The sequence below is a fragment of the Hemicordylus capensis genome, chromosome 4 (assembly GCF_027244095.1).
Source record: "Hemicordylus capensis ecotype Gifberg chromosome 4, rHemCap1.1.pri, whole genome shotgun sequence".
Taxonomy (NCBI): Eukaryota; Metazoa; Chordata; class Lepidosauria; order Squamata; family Cordylidae; genus Hemicordylus; species Hemicordylus capensis.
In genome coordinates this window covers 122,268,720-122,288,506 of record NC_069660.1, presented here as the reverse complement: position 1 = coordinate 122,288,506, position 19,787 = coordinate 122,268,720, and the positions used below count along the sequence as shown (strand labels likewise).

The 19,787-nt window shown below is 41.7% G+C and overlaps 1 protein-coding gene and 1 long non-coding RNA gene across 5 annotated transcripts in view; one reads left to right on the top strand and one right to left on the bottom strand.

Moving 5' to 3' along the window:
* The window catches only part of PKN2 (protein kinase N2), an 86,666-nt gene extending 74,865 nt beyond the window's left edge, over positions 1–11,801 (bottom strand). For 2 of the 4 annotated variants that reach the window (XM_053247841.1, XM_053247839.1), the window contains exon 1: positions 11,383–11,742. Coding sequence is in view for 2 of the 4 variants with exons in the window: in XM_053247839.1 (XP_053103814.1) it covers positions 11,383–11,433 (51 nt within the window). In the remaining 2 variants the exon portion in view is untranslated. Of the gene's footprint in view, positions 1–11,382; positions 11,744–11,776 lie in introns of those variants that run through there. The other 2 variants (XM_053247842.1, XM_053247840.1) reach the window with 2 other exon arrangements.
* The window catches only part of LOC128323908 (uncharacterized), a 56,348-nt gene continuing 47,835 nt past the window's right edge, over positions 11,275–19,787 (top strand). Inside the window, exon 1 of the long non-coding RNA XR_008306522.1 lies at positions 11,275–11,391. This is a non-coding gene — a long non-coding RNA (uncharacterized LOC128323908). The remainder of the gene's footprint in view (positions 11,392–19,787) is intronic.

Sequence of the window (19,787 nt, the reverse complement as noted above, 5' to 3'; positions counted from 1 at the left end):
TTCAAAGTCCAGCTCTCACATCCATAGAGTGTCATGGGAAAAACCATTGTCCGAATTATTCTAATCTTTGTAGGTATAGACACGTCACAGCATCTAAATATCCTTTCCAAGGTCTTCATTGTAACCATACCAAGTTCTAGTCTGTGACTTATTTCTTGACTGCTGGATCCTTTACTGTTGATGATAGATAGATAGATAGATAGATAGATAGATAGATAGATAGATAGATAGATAGATAGAGGCAGAAGCTATCCACCACTTCAGTGTCTTCATTGTCAGTTCTGAGGCTGGTTGCTGTACCCGTTGTCATTAATTTAGTCTTCATTACATTTAGTCCTAGTCCTTTTCACTGTGCTATTTGACTTTCATTACTAGAGCTTGCAGATCATCTGCATTCTCAGCTATCACGAGTGGTGTCCTCAGCGTAGCGCAAGTTATTGATGTTTCTTCCTCCAACTTTAAAACCACGCTCATCTTCTTTCAATCTAGCTTCTCTCAGTATATGTTCAGCATATAAATTGAATAAATAAAGAGAAAGTAGACAGCCTTGTCTTACTCCTTTGCTGATCTGGGACCAGTCTGTTTCACCATGTTCCATCTGGACTGTGGCTTCCCGTCCTGTGCATAGGTTTCTCATGAGAACAATGAGATGTTCTGCGACACCCATTTTCCTAAGGGCATTCCACAACTTGACATGGTTGATGCAATCAAAGGCTTTTCTGTAGTCAATAAAGCACATATTGACTTCTTTCTGGTATTCTTTGGCTCTCAATTATCCAGCATGCATCAGCAATGATGTCTCTTGTTCCTCGGACTTTTCTGAAACCAGCTTGAACATCCGGCATTTCCCTTTCCACATAGGGCTTTAATCTGCGTTGGATGATCCTGAGAATTATTTTCCTAGCATGTGAAATTGAGGATATTGTGCGATGGTTTGTGCAATCTGTTGAGTCTCCTTTCTTTGGTATGGGTATGTAGACTGACCTCTTCTAATCTGTTGGCCACTGTGTTGTTCTTCAAATTTGCTGGCATAGTTTGGAATCAGCCTTGACTGATTCTTCTTCTGTTGCCTGCCATATTTCTGTAGCTATTCCATCAATTCCTGTAGCCTTCCAACTTGGTAATGACCGGAGTGCTGATCTAACTTCATCTTCCAGTACTAGAGGTTCTTACAAGTAGGGAATATCTTCTTGAGTATCTTGGATGTTGATGTCCCTGGCTGTACAGATTTTCAGTACACTCCTTCCATCTCTATTTGATCTTCTCTGAATAAGTTACTATCTGTCCTTTGGCATCCCTTAACATACCAATTCGAGGTTGGAACCTCCTTCTGAGTTCAGAGATCTTTTGGAAAACTTGCCTTGTTTTTCCATGTCTATTTCCATCCTCAGGGTCTTTACAGATTTCAGTGTAATACTGTTCCTTGTGTCTTCTAATAGCTTTCTGAAATTTCCTATTAGGTTTCTTCCTGAGGTCTTTATCTTTCTTGACTTTGGCTTCTCTCCTCTTCTTGACATCCATTTTGCTTTCTTCTGTTTCTTGGTCTTAGGCAGTCTCTTTTCACATTCGTCCTTAACAACTTCTTTGATTTCATTCCACAGGTCCTCTGGTTCCCTATCAATGAGGTTCAGAACTTCAAAGTGGCTCCTGATGTTCTCCTTGAAAATGGTGGGTACTTTCTCAAGATCATATCGTGGAAGCTGGATAGCTTTGTTTTTCTGCTTTAGCTTGACTTGGGACTTGCACATGAGCAGTTCATGATCTGTTCCACAATCGGCCCCCGGCCACATTTTTGATGTTATAGCTGAGCTCTTCCTCCTCCTTGTACCACTAATATAATCAATTTGATTTCTGTGTACTCCATCTGGTGATGTCCACGTGTATAGGCACTGCTTTGGTTGTATGAAGAATGTGTTAGCAATGAAGGGATCATTGGCTTGGCAGAAACTAGTAAGTCGTTCTCCTGCTTCATTTCAGTTTCCTAGGCCATACAGTCTGTCTGTGTTTTCCTCTTTACCATTTCCAACATTCCAGTCTCCAATATGTTGATATTGAGTGAAGAGAATTTTTCTTATTCAATGTTGGTGAAAAAATAAAACAGTTGCAAACTGCTAACCCCTGCCTTAACCCCTACCTTAACCCCTGCTAACTGGGCAAAGAGGCACCTTTTACTGTGGTGATTCTCTTTATTTAGCAGGGGGAGAGTAAATGGCCCTATTCACCCCCAGCACAGTACCTCCAGTGACTGTTGCTGGTGTCTATCTTGTGTTTCTTTTTAGAATGTGAGCCCTTTGGGGACAGGGAACCATCTTATTTGTTTGTTATTTCTCTGTGTAAACTGCCCTGAGCCATTTTTGGAAGGGCAGTATAGAAATCAAATTATTATTATTATTATTATTAAAAACTTCAGTAGTGAATTTTGAGTAGCGAAGTAGCTTAAGTCACATACATACATATAAATGAGCCTTCTATCTCTCAAATTTCTGCTATTTCGTTTTTAACAGTACTTCTTCAAACAAAACCTTTATAAATGGCTGAAAGAGGTTTAAGAAGTTAAAGGGTTCTACTACCAATAGTCGTTCCGAAATGCTTTTTAAATTCTCAGTTAATGTGAGCTCTTGAAAGGTAGTAATCTTATTGGCTTATAGGCGCCCATCTGCTACACTGTGCTGACCAGTGATAGGACAGTATTTATAGACCTCCCCAAAGATACCTTAAAGAATCCACATTAAATACTTCCAGAGAAACCTTTCCTATTAATGTTCATTCACAATCTATGTGCTTAAAATAGCTCAGCAACTATTCTTGATTTAAACTATTCACAACGCAAGAAATGAATTCAGCAGATGAAATCCTAGTACCAAGAATAGAAGATGAAACTGTAGCCAATAGAAGTTTTCTAAAAGGTTGGCAATTTTGAAATTACAAAATTAGAAGAAGAGAATTACCATCTTGGGGCTAAAATTCAGTCTACCAAACAAACAAACTTTGCTATCAAAGAAAACACGTCTCCATTAAAGGAGATTACAGAGCTCTAGACGGGCAGCAGTTCAAGAATGCTACAGCAGTAGTCAGGCATGTGTGATTTACACTACTCTTACTTTTCCAGGGCTGCTTCTAACTTTAGAACATATCAAAAGTCAATGCAAGTTTTTAAATAGCAGTTAATTCTATAATAAGCTTTCTATAAAATAAAATTAGTTCCACAAGTGACTATATTAAATATGTATGCATTGTCTTCTAATTCTTCAGTCCTTCAGCTGTTCTGTAATATGGCTTATGTTAAATAACTAAAATTAGTAGTCTTCCATCACATACATCTTCCTATATTAAATGTCAGAAGCACTTCATTCTTTTTTAGTTTTCTTTATTTTTTTACACATCAACTCTCCCCCCAGCCTCTCAGCTGATTTACCATTTTTCTCATATTTTGATTTGGTGGGTCCTCCCCCATCTCCCCACACTCCTTTGTTTTCACTGTGTATATGCTAAACCAGAAGTCGTCTTTTCAGATCCAGGACCATTAACCCAAACATGAAACATGGGACTCTGCTTTTATTTGTTTATTTATTATCTATGCCAGAATAACCCTATTTGTTTTCTCCTGTTTCATTTCCCCCTACTACTCTTTAAAAATAAGATTCCTAACCAACAAAAATGGAAAGTGGTGATGCCAAACCGTAATGCCCCAGTCTATAGACTGAAACTACCACTGATCTCAATATGGATATGGTTCTGAATATAAGAGAGGCAATTCCTGTAGTCTACCTGGAGGCAGTCAGCTTTCCTTCATGCCTAAGTTGCTGCTCCTGGAGGGTAGGAGTGCCAAACTATGATGTATTCCCTCAAGTCTGAAATATGTTCTAGACTAGAGAACTATTCTACTGCTGCCCAGAGTCCGAACTCAAGATGCATGAGGCAAGCTTGTTATGTGCAGAAGAACATCTGAATCCTCTGCTTCCTAAAACAGCCATCTTGCGTGCAAAATGAAGTGTTGCCTTTCAGCAAGTTCAACCCGAACCATATAGCGTGACTGGACTTCTCTCTCTCTTTCAAACTTTCTCTAATACATGGGGCCATTACTTTAAGCCCAGGTATTTAGAATTCTATGCTCCCAGTGTTTTAGGATTTTATGATCTGCTTCAATGTCTATAATTGCCTCTTATGACAGATAAATTTAATGAACCAGAGTGCAATATTTGGGAAACATGAATCAATGCATACCTTACACTCTTAATAAGGAAGTACACTGAATTAATCCCATACAGTTGCTACTGATCTAGAGACTAAGACCCTGGGCACTAATTGTTAAACTAAAATTAATTTTTTAATCAAGATCACATCTGATATTAAGAAAGAGCTGAAAGACCAGCAACACTGGTTCTACTCATTGACTTGCTCCCACATTAAGCCCAGAAGCAGAAGGGCTCTTTAACCCTTTCTCCTCCAGTGTGAAAAGCAACAAAGGTACTGCTGGAGTTCCCCTTTGTACACACCTCAGGTATTCACTCCCACTTGGCTTTCAGACTGAAGGAAGCAACTGAGGTGCATCAGGGAAGAACTCTGATCACTCCTTCACTTCTGTTCACATTCAGGAAGAAGAAGGTTAAATAGCATGAGAGGGGTGTCCTTTTGGATCAGGGTTATGCTGTGAACCAGATGGGAAGCCTTTGGGATCTCGATTTGGCCCCGAGGTGTCTATTCTTAGGCCAAGGTGAATGGTGCATTAAAGCTGGACACTGGGACAGATTCTCAACCAAAATCTGACTGCTGAAGAAGCCAACCTTCCAAATGACTTTCTCTAGTGACCAAAATAGGTGGTCAGCAGAGAACTGGTCCCATACATTCCCTCATTGAGAGTAAGGGCAGCTTCTGCTGGTTCCTGGAGCATGCCTAACTTCCAGTGTTGAGATAGCTAGGCCGACACTGGGTGTGTCATCCAATCCGTCAATGTCAGCATATTCTGCCAGACTTGCGGATCTGAATTCAGCATCTTTAACCAAGAGTTGATGTCAGATGTCTGGCTTGGAACCATAAATTGGGCAGAATGTGTCAACATTGGTGGGTCTAGACCAGGGATCCTCAACGTTGGGCCCCCAGATGTTATTGGACTTCAACTCCCATAATCCCCAACCAAAGGCCACTGGGGTTTGGGATTATGGGAGTTGAAGTCCACTAACATCTGGGGGCCCAACGTTGAGGATCCCTGGTCTAGACAATATATCAGTGTCGGCATTGTCATGCAGACACTGGAAATTGGGCTCACATGAGCACTCTGGGAATTAGTTCGGCATTTCCCATGTTGTGTAAACCATCCTAAGAGTTCGTTAGTCCTAAGAGACTCGTTACCTCCACTGATTCAAAGCATAATTACATTTATTTATTCATTTATTATTCATTTACTTTCAACCTTTCCTTATCCATTATTTCCCCTAAACTTGGAACAAACGTAATAGAGCACTAAAGCCTGTAGCACTTTATACAAACTTTCCTAACTTTGTATCTAAAGTCAAAGTACTGTATCTAAATTTTGAAAGTTGGGGAGAGATGAAATAAAGGGGATGAAAGGAAGAGGCAAAGGTAACAAAGAACGGCACAAATAAATGTCAATACACATGCATAGTTTCTGTTTCAGTTAGAAGTTAGAACTAATGGATTAACCCAAAATATTCAGAGAATAGATTCGCTTCAAGAAGGAAGCTGAAAGAAGAAAGGAACATCACATAAGTATTCTGAGAACATTAACCAGGCAAAGAGGTTGTTAAAGAGCAAGTAGCTCCAGATCCCAGAGCATGCTCTGAGGGAATGTGATATAGGCACTCTGCTGAAGCTCTGGTCTGGTCAGTACCTGGATAGCTGACCCATGGGAACCCCCATGTGTGTTGACTTGAGTGCCACGATGAAAAGTAGTTAAGATATAATGTAGTAAATAAAATCTTCAGGAAGTGAGAGTAATGGATATGGATATATCTGAAAATAAAGGGGAAAGGGTATTTGTGGGACAAGATCATAAAGAGCTTTAAAGGAGTTTATGCAGAAGGAGAGGGGGAATAGGACTTGGAGAAGAGGAGTCATAAGGTCTAAATGATGAAACAGGTTAAAGAGGTGGCTGAATTTTGCACAGATGCAAGAAGACAGAGTTGACAAGCCAAGCCCACAGATAAGTTTACAGCATTCAAGATACAGCACATTGTTTTAGCAAAGAATAACGGCAAGATTTTCACAATGCTGTACAGGCAGAAGTAGCATGATTAGTGACAATGAATTGGGAGCAAAGGAAATTAAGAACTCAGAGACAAAGCCAAGGCTTCATGCCTGGCTGAGAGGATGGGTGGTGGTTCTGTCTATAGATACAGACACGGAATAAAGGAGAGGAATGCTTTGTGATGGCAACAGAATATTGAAGTAGAACTAACAGACAGAAAGTTCTAGATATTCAATACTTGATAGGTGGGAATTTTGATAGAGACACAGAACTTGGTATAATCAGTATACAAGTGGTATTGAAAGTCATGGAATTTGATAGGAACCCAGGGAATAGCAAGGGACCAAGAACAGAATCCCAAGGAACCACAGTGGGGAGGAGTAATGAAGTCAAAGAAACCAAAGGGCATGAAGGGATTCAAGAAGGAAAAGATGATCAGCTATGTGTTGATACAGTATATTATGCTTCTGAGAAGAAATCTTATGAAGCTTTAGTGATTACATATTAGTTTGCAAATTTATTATAATAAATACTTTTACAATGTGTGAATATGCTTTGTGTTTTGTATCTGAAATTTTGGTAAATTTGAACACTTTACTGATTCTGTACCAAAAGATGAAGAGGAAGAGAGAGCAAGAGAGAGTGCGCACACTTTATTCTAACTCAAAGTTGGGCGTTTGACTGGAAAAATATTACTCAGTTCTTAATGCACTCACTTTAAAGTACCTTTTTGGGGTCTAAAAATCACCAATAGTCTGTCATTTATGTTAATTAGAAAAAACATTTTATGGTGAAACAAACATTAAACTTTTAAAACATTATTTTAAAAGCTTTACAGAGCAGGCAGCCAGATCAAATGCAGAGGGTACTCCCTGGTTCCTATAACAAGTAAAGTGGAGCCAAGGGCGGTCCCAGGAAGAAACCTTTACCCCATAACCATTTTTGTTTCTGTTCAGAGGTGCCTGGAGTTACAGCAGGTGGCTAGTAGGAGAACGTTTGCTATGCCCCTGATTTCTTCAGGGCAAGCAAAAGCCTTCGCTTCTGCTCTTGCTAACAAATTATACCACAATGAAACTAAAAAAGCTGCCCATAAACACTTGAATCCTTAGCTTCCTGGAGTATTTGCCCAGTAACTCTAAGCAGCATTCTAAGCCCATTCCAATTAGCCATGAAATATTTTATAATTTTACAGTTGGTCTCACTTTTTAAGTTAAAAAAGGCCCAGTCTTTTCACAGGAAGTTCCTGCTTACAACATTCTTAAATAAAGTACTTACAGAACACCTAAGTTCATTTTTGTGTGGAAAATACAGAAATTTGGGGAATGTGTGCTTTTTAAAATTACTGCACATCCCAAAATAATGAGCCTTTTGTTTTATTTTTTAAAAAACTAATAGTTGTGACAAGTTTTAAAACAGAAGTATTCTCTGAAGTTCCATGCCTTGGAATCAATATAATTGCCAATGAGATGTTCACCCCTTCCTTTTTGAGGGCTTAAAAAAATCTTATTGAATAAAATTCACTTTAAAAGGATGCAGTGACAGATCAAAATATGATTCATCTGTAATTCTGTGTTGTATAAATTACAATAAATGACATAACATAAACTGAGCTACAAACACCTCCCACAGAGTTAAACCATGGGCATGTCATATAGATAAACATGCACAGGAAAATCAAATTGGGGGAGAGAATTTAATCCACCCAGCACTTGCCCCACTCCCAGCAATCATTGTCCTAGAAGTAAAAAAAAAAAAACCAATTCACTGGGCAGTTTCCTAGCACTACATGGAGAAAATTACTCCAGGATTTGCTCTGAAACATACATAGTCTACAGTGCCATTCTAAAGTCAAGTGCTTGTATACCTCTATTTTGTGTCTCTGTAGCTTTTCCATGAGATCCATTAATTTGGTTAATCATTCTATGTAAGTAAAAAGAACATGAAACTCTTTCATAGCATTTCATTAGCTGGATTTCAGAAAGCTCCTCTACAGCTCTTAGCCATAATACACAATGGCTGTCATCCAGAATAGCCCATTGAAATTAATGTGACAAGTTAGTCATGACTTAACTTGTCCATTAATTTTAATGGGACTACTCATGAGTAATTTAGTTTGGATGTCAGCCAGTACGTATTTTTAGAATAAAGGTTTCAAACTTTATTCTGGTTTGTTCTTAACTATGGTTAGCAAAAATACTGAACTAGGATATTTAAGAGAGCACCTTCTTCCTGAACCCCGACGCCTATTAAGATCATTGGGAGAGGTCTGGTTACCACAGGCTTGTTTGGTGGCAAACCAAAACCGGGTCTTCTCTAGGTATGCCCCAGGGCTCTAGAATACACTCCCAAATTAAGTCAGAACCTCCCCATCTCAGATTGTTTTTAAACAACTTTTGAAAATACACTTTATCAGGCTTTTAGTTTATGATGTTTAAAGTTTTATTGGTGGTAGTTTTAATTTGTTTTTACATGATGTTTAGGTGTTAGTTGTTCATTTTAAACCACTCAGATTTTACATGATTATGTACACTGCCGAGAGACTGACTGACTGATTGATTAATAAATAAAGGATTACACAAAATAAAGTAAGAAACAGACATGAAGCCGGCAACCACAACCACTAGAAGAGATATATATTATAATGTAATCCAACTAGTTTTGCTCAATGTTAACAAATCATCTGATTAGACATTCATTCAGATATAACCACAATCACTTTTCTCACAAAGTATGCCACACAAAATTATTTCTATTTCATTACGACTATGGTATCTTACTATACTAAACTCAGGGCACAACCAATTCCCAACTATGCATGCAACTCACACACATCCTTTCATCTCCCTTGCCCACCAGCCTTCAGCTGAGATGAGTAGTGCCATATTCTTCATGAAGCTAATTCTACTTGTGAAAACATATAATATTCCTCATATACATTATTTATATTTAAATCCCACTTTTCTTCCAAGAAGCCTAGAGCACCATACATGGTTATATTTATTCTCACAACAACCCTGTGACATAGGTTAGGCTGAGAAAAAAGTGACTGGCCTAGGGTCACCCAGTGAATTTCATGACAGAACAGAGATGTGAACTTGGGTCTCCCATCCTAATCCAGCACTCTAACCACTACATCATGCTGGCTCTATTCTCATAGAATGCTAGTTGAGTAATTTAGCAATGTAAATGAGAAATTTAAAACACACAGTAAAATTAAGACTATATTATAGAATATTGCTCTGCCTCTTGGCCAAATCTAGAAAACGATTTCAGCTTGGGAAGCCACCATCAAGTTTTAAAGAGTGATCACGTACATGGATTTTCAGCCCCCAACCTGCTTTTGTTATTTCCCTCCGCTTTCTGCCTTCTGTGCACTATCACATTCTGGAAACAGGAGATGTGTAAAATACACAGTATGCTTCATTTTGTAACACCATATGTTATCAAGAAAATTGGCACAGAAGTCTTACACCAAATATTTTGACTTTTTCCACAGGAAAAACAACAAGGAAAGACAAAACCTATGAAGGTGATACAAAGCAAAACAACAACAAAACAAACCCATTATCTATTGTAATCCTGACATTAAAATAGGATTCAAATCTTGGAATAAATTGCCAGTAACTGCTCTATGGTGAGATGTAATGTTGTCAAGACCTAGTCTATAAATACTATAGATTATGCCAGTACCAAGTCAATATCATCACACACTGGTTTAATATCATCACACACTGGTTGACAGTTTCAAAAAGTGTATTATTCACAAACTATGGCAGTCATGTGACTGCCACTGTCAGGCTAGGCCCTGCCCTCAGTCACTTTCCCTTTAAGAATGGAAGAATTGACATCAAATTTAACAGTTAGTGGTAAACCTACAGATACATTTGCCTCTATAGCACATTATTAGCGGGCAGCACCCTTGCTTCAAACAAAAACATATATGTAAACCCTGAATGGAAGCAGATTATTAATCTGGGGCGTATGCTGCTGGTTTATGTATTCAAAGGTGATACTGTCGGACACACAAGAGATTTGGCTGTTATTTGTCCCTATATGGATTAAATACCCCAGCACTGTTCCCTCTATGAGCATGTGCATGCGCTCACAAGTTTTTGGATGTCCGCTCAGTTCATTTTAGATCCCACTCAGGTTGAATTAGGAAGGCCCCACTCTGAATGCAGGTGCACACACGCTGCCTTGATACTGCCACTCAGAACAAAACTCATTCTACACAGAGATGAAAAAAATTAGAGGGATCACTGTACCCCAGTCCCTATAACTATATACAAAGGTTTTTTTCACTCTGTACTCAATTTTAAAAAGCGACTGGCAGAAACTAACTTATGGGGAACAAGGGCAAAGATTCTCTGCAACTAATAGAGGGATCCTATGGAGAGGAGGTGGCATGCCTAACTCTGCACTGGACCGGGCTGCAAGGCGACTTATGAAAAACACTCAAGGAAGAAAGCTGCTTTATTCACATTATTATTTACTTATACACCAATTTTCAACAAAGAAGTGGTTTACATACCTGCCCCCAAAGAGCTCACAAACTTTTTTTTTTTTTAAACCCACATACCACACTCAAGCAGCAGCCTCTGGGAGAAATACTGTGTTGAATAGGGACAGTTGCTCTCCCCCTGCTAAACACTCTCAAAGGTGCCCCTGCCTAACAGGGGCACCTTCTCTGCTGCCCAGGCATTAAGCAGGCATTGTTTCTTTCTTGAAACAGCACAACTTGGTATATGCCCAAAAGGCCTTTTAAAGAAAAACAAAAGCAGGAAAGGAAATAACTATAACTATAGTTCGGGGCACCACCAATGAAGAGAAGGGCACAATTAGATGCACAGATAACTCCAGGGCAGATCTTCACCATCCCGATCATAGTGGAGGAGAAGTCTTGTTTTAGAAGGGAACTTCTACTTCCCGTTAAAGAAACCGGGAAAGACAAGCGGAGAGGAAAGCGCCTCGAGTCCAGACGCCTCGGGCCACTTGATCCCGGGGCGGGGGGGGGGGGAGAGGGAGAGAAAAGGCTCCAGCAAAGGAGATGAGGCTGGAGGGCAGCGTGTGCGCCAACCAGGCGAGGAAGGGGGCCTGGAGGGGGCGGCTCCACCTTCACAGCCAGGAGGCCGGAGGCTGGCAAAGATGGGGAGGAAGCGGCCGACGACGCTGTTTACCTGCTGCAGGTCCGTGAGGAAGATCTCCCTCTCCGCCGCGTTGGACGCCATTGCTTTCGGGTCCGGAGTGGACTCCGCACCTGAGCGCAGCCGCCGCCGCCCGCCGCGGCTACCACAGCCGGTGGGGAGGCGGGTCTGGGCCAAGGGGCGCTCGCTCTGGCGGCAGGGGAAGGAGGAAGCGGGCGCGGGGGGCGCTCACCCCCGCCGCTCACATTCACATGGAGGGGGGCTCGCGTCCAGGGGGGCGGGCGTCGCGCGCGCTCGCTCGCTCGCTCGCGCCCACAGCCGGTGCGCGCCTGCTCTCTTCTTCTTCTCCTCCTCCCCCTCCCTCTCGCTCGCTGGCTCCCCACCCACCCCGCCACCCTCCGCGGGTTCCTCCTCCTCCGCCGGGCACCTCCTCCTTCGCCGCTCCTTGTCGCACACTTTGGTTGTCATCCTGTCGCAAAGAGAGGGGCTGCTTTGCGGCTTTCGGAGCATGTGACGGACAGAAGGGAAGGAAGTGGGGAGTGAAAGAAAATTTGAAAAGTAGTGGGAGGGGTTGCGGGGGGAGTGAGTGGACGGGAGGGAGGGCAAGCGAGGGTCAGGGTACGCAGCGCTTTGTAAGACTGCAAAAATGGAAATGATGACGCTTCTTTTCCTCCCTGTCAGTAGGAAAGGGTGTCTGGTGGTGGTGAAGTTGTGGTGTGGGGCTTCCACGTCAGTGTCTATTAATCAGGATAGGTACATGGAGCCTCCACGTTCAGAGGCAGTATACCTCTGAACATCAGATAGTGCGGGATGCTATCCCCTTCATGCTCAGCCCGTAAGGTTACTGTAAACATCTGGTTTACATCACTTACACTGTAAGCCAGTGATACAGACATTTGGTCCGTTTCAGTAGTGCGCGGTCTTATGTCCTTCATATCACAGAGTTAGCCTTGTTGCAGAGTGATCACTGTTCTAAATAGAAGAAAGATCAATCTTTTTGTGTTGGTGCGAAGCACACACACCCCACTATACTTGCAAAACACTGGAAAGGTCCCAGGAGGGGAACTGTTACGAGTAATGGTTACACGGAATGCAGGAAGTTTCATTTACAAAACACCAGGACGTTTACCAAGGAGGAACGATTACATAAAAATGTGGGAAGTGGTGATTCTAGCTAAACGGAATCCTCTTCGTGGAATCAGATCTATGAGATATTTATTGATTACTAGAACCAGAGGCTTCATATTAATTATTGAAGTGGATCTTTGTAATCTTAATCAGTGGTTGACATCCTGACTAATGTACTCACTATTACTCAGGAGTTACTCCAGAGGACTTCTAAATTTCAATAGGACTCCCTCTAGTAAATTTAGTTAGGATGTAAACCAGTATTCTTTATACAGCACCTATTATTAATAACCAAACACTTAATCAAACATTTGGTTATTAAATTTTAAATCTAAATCTTAAATCTGAATATGCAAATAAGTGGGTAACATAACTCTAATAATATAATCAAGTCTTTTGGCTGTAATCTATTACAGTGGCTGATATCCAGGCTAAGTTACCCAATAGTATTACTCAGTTTTAGTATTCGTGTCAATAGTATTACCAAGTTACTCAATAGTATTACTTGACGGAAGTCCTATTGAAATTAAGTAGTCCTTTAGAATTCCTGATGAACTCTAAAGAACTACTTAATTCCAATAGGTCTTCTGTTGAGTAATTTACTCAGAATATCAGTCATTGTTTGCTTGCTTTAAAAGCGGGGGGCGGGAACGGGGCGGGGAGTTATACTAGTTTTCAATACCAGTAAACAATATTCCAGATCTTAAGAAGCCATTCTGCATTGAGACACTGATTCCCTTTTAGTGTCTGAGCAATTATAAATTTAGTTGTGACTATTCCAGTATTCTGTTTTGAAGCAAAACAATGCTCGGGCTTAGTAAAAGTAATCAGTGGATTTCATGAAAGTTGATGCCAGTCATTCAGCTTATAAAATAAAAAATTCATTTCCTGAACTGGACAATCAAGAGAAACATTCACCATAATAATATATAATTAGATATTTTATTGCTGCTTCTGACTTACTTTAATTTGAAGGATCCATTACAAACAAGAATATTGTCTGTATAAAAAGTTAGCTTGACTTCTCCCTCCCCTCCACATTAGTAGTAATATTCTTGATATCATTGTATTTGTGTTATTGTTTATCCTTATTTGGTATATAAATGGTTCAATGAAAAGTATTTGAGAAAGCAGGTTATTACTCTGCCTTAAATGTGTTGACAAAACTGAGCCTCTTTGAAACAGACCACTTAACAAATACCTTGATGTTTATACAGCAATAAAGTGGTATCAAATAAATCGTGTCACAGATGAATCCTTGACTTTTAAAAGTTAAACCATACTAAGCATAGTACTCTCAGCATGACCAAATAATATAAGTACTACCCTTAGGATGACTATCTTTATAAATTGTTGGACATTATTGCCTAATTTACACCTAAGAATAAATCCAAGCTGATCCTTGGTAGTAATCCTGCTTACTTGCATGCACTGAATTCAGTGGGACTTGGTTCTCAGTAAATCTGAATAGGATTGTGCTGCATAAAGAAATATCTATCTATCTATCTATCTAATTCTCCTAAACATACCCGTTGCTAATCCCATGGGTGGCAGCTCTTGCGAGAGTTTGCGAGCATCTGCCTGGGGAATAATGATGGGGAGACAATGGTGGTGGCAGCCAGTCAGCCGGAGGAGGTGGCGGGCTAGCTTTCTGGCCGGCCTGCCAGGAAGAAACCATGGGGTGGGAGCAAGAAGAGGGGGAGGGGAGTGTAGTGCACATAGGGTGCCAACCACCCCCATGGGTTTCTAACCCATGGCGTACAGGGTTGTGTTTTTTCTGAGGTATTCTGAGTGTGGATTCTATGATAGCAAATGAGATTTTCAATGAGACACCATGAATCCACTCTTATTTGCTGTCATAGAATCCACACTCAGAATACCTCAGAAACAACAGAACCAAGTACCCCATGGGTTAGAAACCCATGGGGGTGCTTGGCACCCTATGTGCACTACACCACCACTCGCTCTTGGCCACCCCAGTACCCCCCAAGTGCACTTATGGGGCTGCTGAAAGCTCCATTATTAAACCTTATGAGGAAAAACCTTAAAGACGCGTAAATTCAACAATTCACCAAAAATCAGCCCTCTGCCCAAATCCTTTGAAAAAATTCAGGTAGCTTCCTTGCCCCTACCTGGCACTACCACCAACCCCACACTGCTCTAAGCCACCCCTTTCCCCCTGACGTGAAGCGATACACCCTCCAATATACCTAATGGGGGAAAACCTTAAAGACACACAGACTTCAACAATTCACCAAAAATCAGCCCTTTGCCCAATCACTCTGCAATTGGGGTGGTAGCCTCCACTCATTAGGCACTACCACACCACACCACTATTTTGCTCCTGGGACCCGAAGTTCGAGTAGAAGAATTTCAAACCTTTTTGCATTGAAGTCAATGGGAGGCAAAAAGGCGGGAAATTCAAATAGACGTCAAAATCCGAAACAACAGATATTCGGAGCCGAAACGGAGGTGATTCGGTTCGGCTACGAAAAATTTCGGAGGGCCAGAAGGGTGATTCAGTTCGGATCCGAATCACCCGAAGTTGGCTCTTTCGGGTACAGATCGTTCTGTACCTGAAACGTTTCGCACATCCCTAGTTTCCAGGCCATCTTCAAAGGCAGCCCAACGTATCTAACCTTGATTTTAGGAGAGCATGGATACCGATTGTAAGATTATCTCTATACAGGAGGGATCACAGCTAATATAGAAGCCATAAAGACACCTTGTACCGCTAATGCCACTTGAGCATCCAGCATGGGGCAGTGGTTAGAGTATTAGGCTAGAACTGGCGAGACATAGGTTCAGATCTGTCCAGGCTTTGTATTCACAAGGTAATTTTGGGCAAGTGACTTATCTCTCAGCCTATTCTACTTCACATGGACTTATTACTACACTACAACAACAAATATTTATATACGTCTTTTCAACAAAGTTCTCAAAGCAGTTGAGAAAAATAAATAATAAGTAAATAAGATGGCTCCCTGTCCAAAAATCTAAAAATCACAATCTAAAAATAAGCATAAAGGTAGACACCAACCACCGCTGGAGGGATGCTGTTCTGGGGTTGGATAGGGAAAGTTACTCTCCCCCTGCCAAATATAAGAGAGTTACCACTTTAAAAGGTGCCTCTTTGCTCAGTTAGTCGGAACTTGCATACTTTGCAAGGGACCACTGATCCAAGAGAGAAACATGCACATTCCTTGTGAGTCACTCTAAAGTATTCTTGCATTGCTTGTGAAGGTGGGGCTGCTTCATGGCTACTAAGCACTGCATTAATGCAGTTGCAATGGTATGCCCATCATTCCCAATGGGAGTACCATTGCAACCACATTTACACAGTGCTTAGTAGCCATGGAGCTGCCCTGCCTTCACAAGCTGCGCAGGCATGCTTTTACTTTACTGTGGCTCACAAGGATGGTGCTTTTCTCTCTCTTGGCCCTTTGCGTGGTATGTAAGTTAGGCTTGCAAGGAGAATAAAAATAAGCCTGTACACTGCTCTGAGCTCATTGGAAGAAAAGTGGATATAAATATAAAATAAGCACACACATTACGGCTAGATCTAACAGCACCCAGAAGCTGCAAGCCTGATTTTTAAGGGGGCGTGCATCCTGTCCAGAACAGGTTGAAACTACCTCCCAAGCTGGGTTCTCTCTATTTTTTCCATCTGTATGCAGAGTAAGTTTTGTTCTGGGTGGCAGCATCAAAGCAGTGTGTGTGCACATGCATTCAAAGTGGGGCCTTTCTGATTCAATCTGAGCAGGATCTAAAATTAACTGAGCAGACATTAAAAAAATGTGTGAGTGTACACACACGCCTTAGAGGGAACACTGCTCCCAAGGTAACTGGACCACCTAACAACAGCACCTCTGCCTTGTTGGGATTTGGGCCCAGCTTTATTAGCTCTCATCCAGTCCATTATCAACAAGGAAAGCTGGTCTTGTGGTAGCAAGCGTGACATGTCCCCTTTGCTAAGCAGGGTCTGCCCTGGTTGCATTTGAATAGGAGACTATATGTTCAAGCACTGTAAGATATTCCCCTCGGGGGGGTGGGGCTGCTCTGGGAAGAGTATCTGCATGCCTGCATGCAGAAGGTTCCAAGTTCCCTCCCTGGCATCTCCAAGATAGGGCTGTGAGAAACCCCTGCCTGCAATCTTGCAGAAACCACTACCAGTCTGGGTAGACAATACTGAGCAAGATGGACCAAGGATCTGACTCTGTATAAGACAGCTTCCTATATTCCTAACTCCAAGTGCCTGCCTGTTAAACACTGCACCATCTTGAGGACATGTGGAAGAGAAGGTTCATCCTACCTTACTTTCACAATGATATTTGGGTAGAAAAGGTCATGCTCATCATTTTGAGTGCTTTCTTGGACTCTTCCTAGTGTTTATGAGGAGGATTGTCTAATTATGTTCAGGAATAAACTTTATTTACTAGGCCCTTGAGAAGTGTTCAATTACACTCTTGCTGTTTACAAGTTTCAGTGAGGTTCCTCCTTTTGGCTGTGTTTTCCCAGACACAGGGTCTTTCAGATGGGGTATTTTGTCTGGTATTGTCTCATTTCATTCGCCAACTCTGTTGGGGAGGGGGTTACATGATGTCATCATCCATCCACAACTGCTCAGTGACTGCACATGTGGACTGTCTTTATCACTGTTATGTCTTTTCATGGGCATGGTTTTGTTATGTTTAAAACATGCAGGAGGGGTAAAAGGGGAAGGTAGAAAGATCAATGACACCATATTGCACTACAGACCACCCACGACTGTGAGTGACAGTAGCACTACAAAAGCACGCAAAAACACGCTGGTACAGCTGCAGTGATGCAAATCCACTGCAGTTCATAGCGGAAAATGGCACTACAAGGAGTACATCTGGAAGTGCCCATGCTAATCAACTCAGTAGGAGGGGCATGGTAGCTCAGTGATCCAGCACCTGCTTTGGTGCAGATCCCAGGTTCGTTCCCTGGTGTCTCCAGACAATCCCTATCTGAAACCCTGCAGGGCTTCTGCCAGTCAGCACAGACAAAACTGAGCTAGGTAGATCAAAGATCTGACTCTGTATACAGCACCTTCATATGTTCAGTGTAACCGAATGTTATCTTATGTGGGAAAGAGACAAAGTGGATCAACATGTTTTAGAAATCCTACAACTAGTAACACTACTTCAGCATTGAAGATTTTTTCCCCATTCCCTTTCCTATATTGAAGATTTGTTAAAGGGGAAATATTGGATTCAGAAAGGGGGGGGAGTTACTTTGACAGCAGACTTTTAAAAGGGAAAAAGCAAGAACTGATGCAATTTTTTCTAGTGAATAAAATATTTAACTTTACCTTTAGATAAATTAAATGTTTATTCTTTCTGGAGATTCCTCGGTTCCAAAGGTTTCCTTCTGCAGCCCGCACTCCCATGATTTTCCTTAGGAGCTGGCACTACTGAAAAGCCTCTGTTTAAAACCATTCCGTTGGAGCATGCTCACTAGGTGTGGAAAACAGGGTGGAGAGTATTGACTCAGCACCATATTTTTCCTCTCAGATTTTTTTTTTCTTAATATAACTTCATTTAAGGAGAGTATGAGGCAAATGTTGATATGGAAATAGTGTAAAAGCAGGCCATTTTCTGTAAAGATCTGTAGTGTTTTGTTTCCTTGCTTTCCACAAGTGCTGTATGGTATTAAAGCTTTCCCCTAATGTACTTTGAAATTGGTTATATATGGGGAAAATATATAGCTAAAAGGGTTTTTAAAAGTTGGAAAATGTAGATTCATTTGTGGAATAATCCCACCTGATTCTTGTTTGTTTTAAAGAATTGGATTTAAAGGAAGAATGGGAAACAAGGAATCGGTGTCTTGAGTCCTATAGGAAACCCCTTCAAAACCAGGAGAGATTTTATGGATATGAAGTGTTTTCTAGTGAAGCACTGGGCAACATTCTGGCAGTGCTGAGCCAGTGGAAACCTGGCACTTGGATCACTTAAACCTGGGAACTTTGATAGGCTGAAATAAAAGCAGGCCTAGCAAGGCTTGTTTTCATAAGACAGAGAAAGAAATAGTTGATGAAGCATCTGCAGAAATGTTAGCACTGTCCTTGCAAAATAAGTGTGTTTTGCAATAAATACAACTTTTGTTCAGATTTGGAGCTAACCTCTTTAGCTTCCTGGCTTTGGTTTGGATCAGAATTTCTGCTCGAGACTATCCTTCTTTTGGAATAATTTGTTTTGACAAGTGGGAAGATGTCAAAAGAATCTCAGGCAAAAAGGAAAACATGCCCCTGTCCATAACTGCCCCCATGCTGGGGCAGTGAGGTGAGGTGGTCCCTTTAAGAAGCAGGTTACTGGGGAACCTGCAAGATCACAAGATGCCTCCTGCCATGGCCACCCAAGCAGCTCCTTGAGACCGATCTGACCTTTGCAAACCTTGCAAGAAATGTCTTTCAGACTCCTTGCAAAGCTTGCAAGAAACAAGAAGAGAAGAGGAGCCTGCTGGCAACCTTCCCCCTTTCCCACCCCTCGTACCACTTTCAAAGGTTGCAAGGTTTTGAATGGGGGCTGTCCCCCACCAGGGCATGGGGCAAGACAGTATTGGGCACCTTGCCTCCAGACAGGTGTGTCACAGTACCTTGGTCCCTGCCCAGTGCTTGGAAGAAGGCAGATTCTGCTTAATAGCTCTTCATCTTCCATTTGTTCATGGAATGGACTCAAACACAAACACCCAGAGCACATTTTGTTCCAAGTGTGATTCCAGTTCCTTGCCCAGTAGGCTGCTGGCTGCACATTGCACTCTGAGACCAGATATTGTCCAGCAGCGTGAGGGAGATTCATGTAGGCAATCCCCATTTGTGGTGGTTTTATCTGCAAGAGTAAGCATCTCTATCACTGGTAGAAACGACAGGAAGTCCTCATCCTTTCTTTTATTTAGTTTTTTTAAACCAGGGATTCTCAAACTTGGGTCCTTAGGTGTTATTGGACTTCAACTCCCATAATCCCCAACCAAAGGCCACTGAGGCTGGGGATTATGGGAGCTGAAGTCCAATAACACCCGAGGACCCAAGTTTGAGAATCCCTGTTTTAAACCAACAGGCTGCTTGTTTGTTATGCAAAAATCCATAACCCTTTGGTGTAGAGTGCAGTTTCTGATGGCATGATCCTAACAGTTGCTGTGCCAGCATGGTGTACCAACAGTGATGGGGACTCTTCGCTAAGGGCAGGTGGGGCACATCCCTCCCACCATTCAAGGGTCCCTCACTCACATTCCCTACCCTTGCTTTGCTGACTGTGCTGGACATTTGCAATGCTTTCTATCAGGCTACA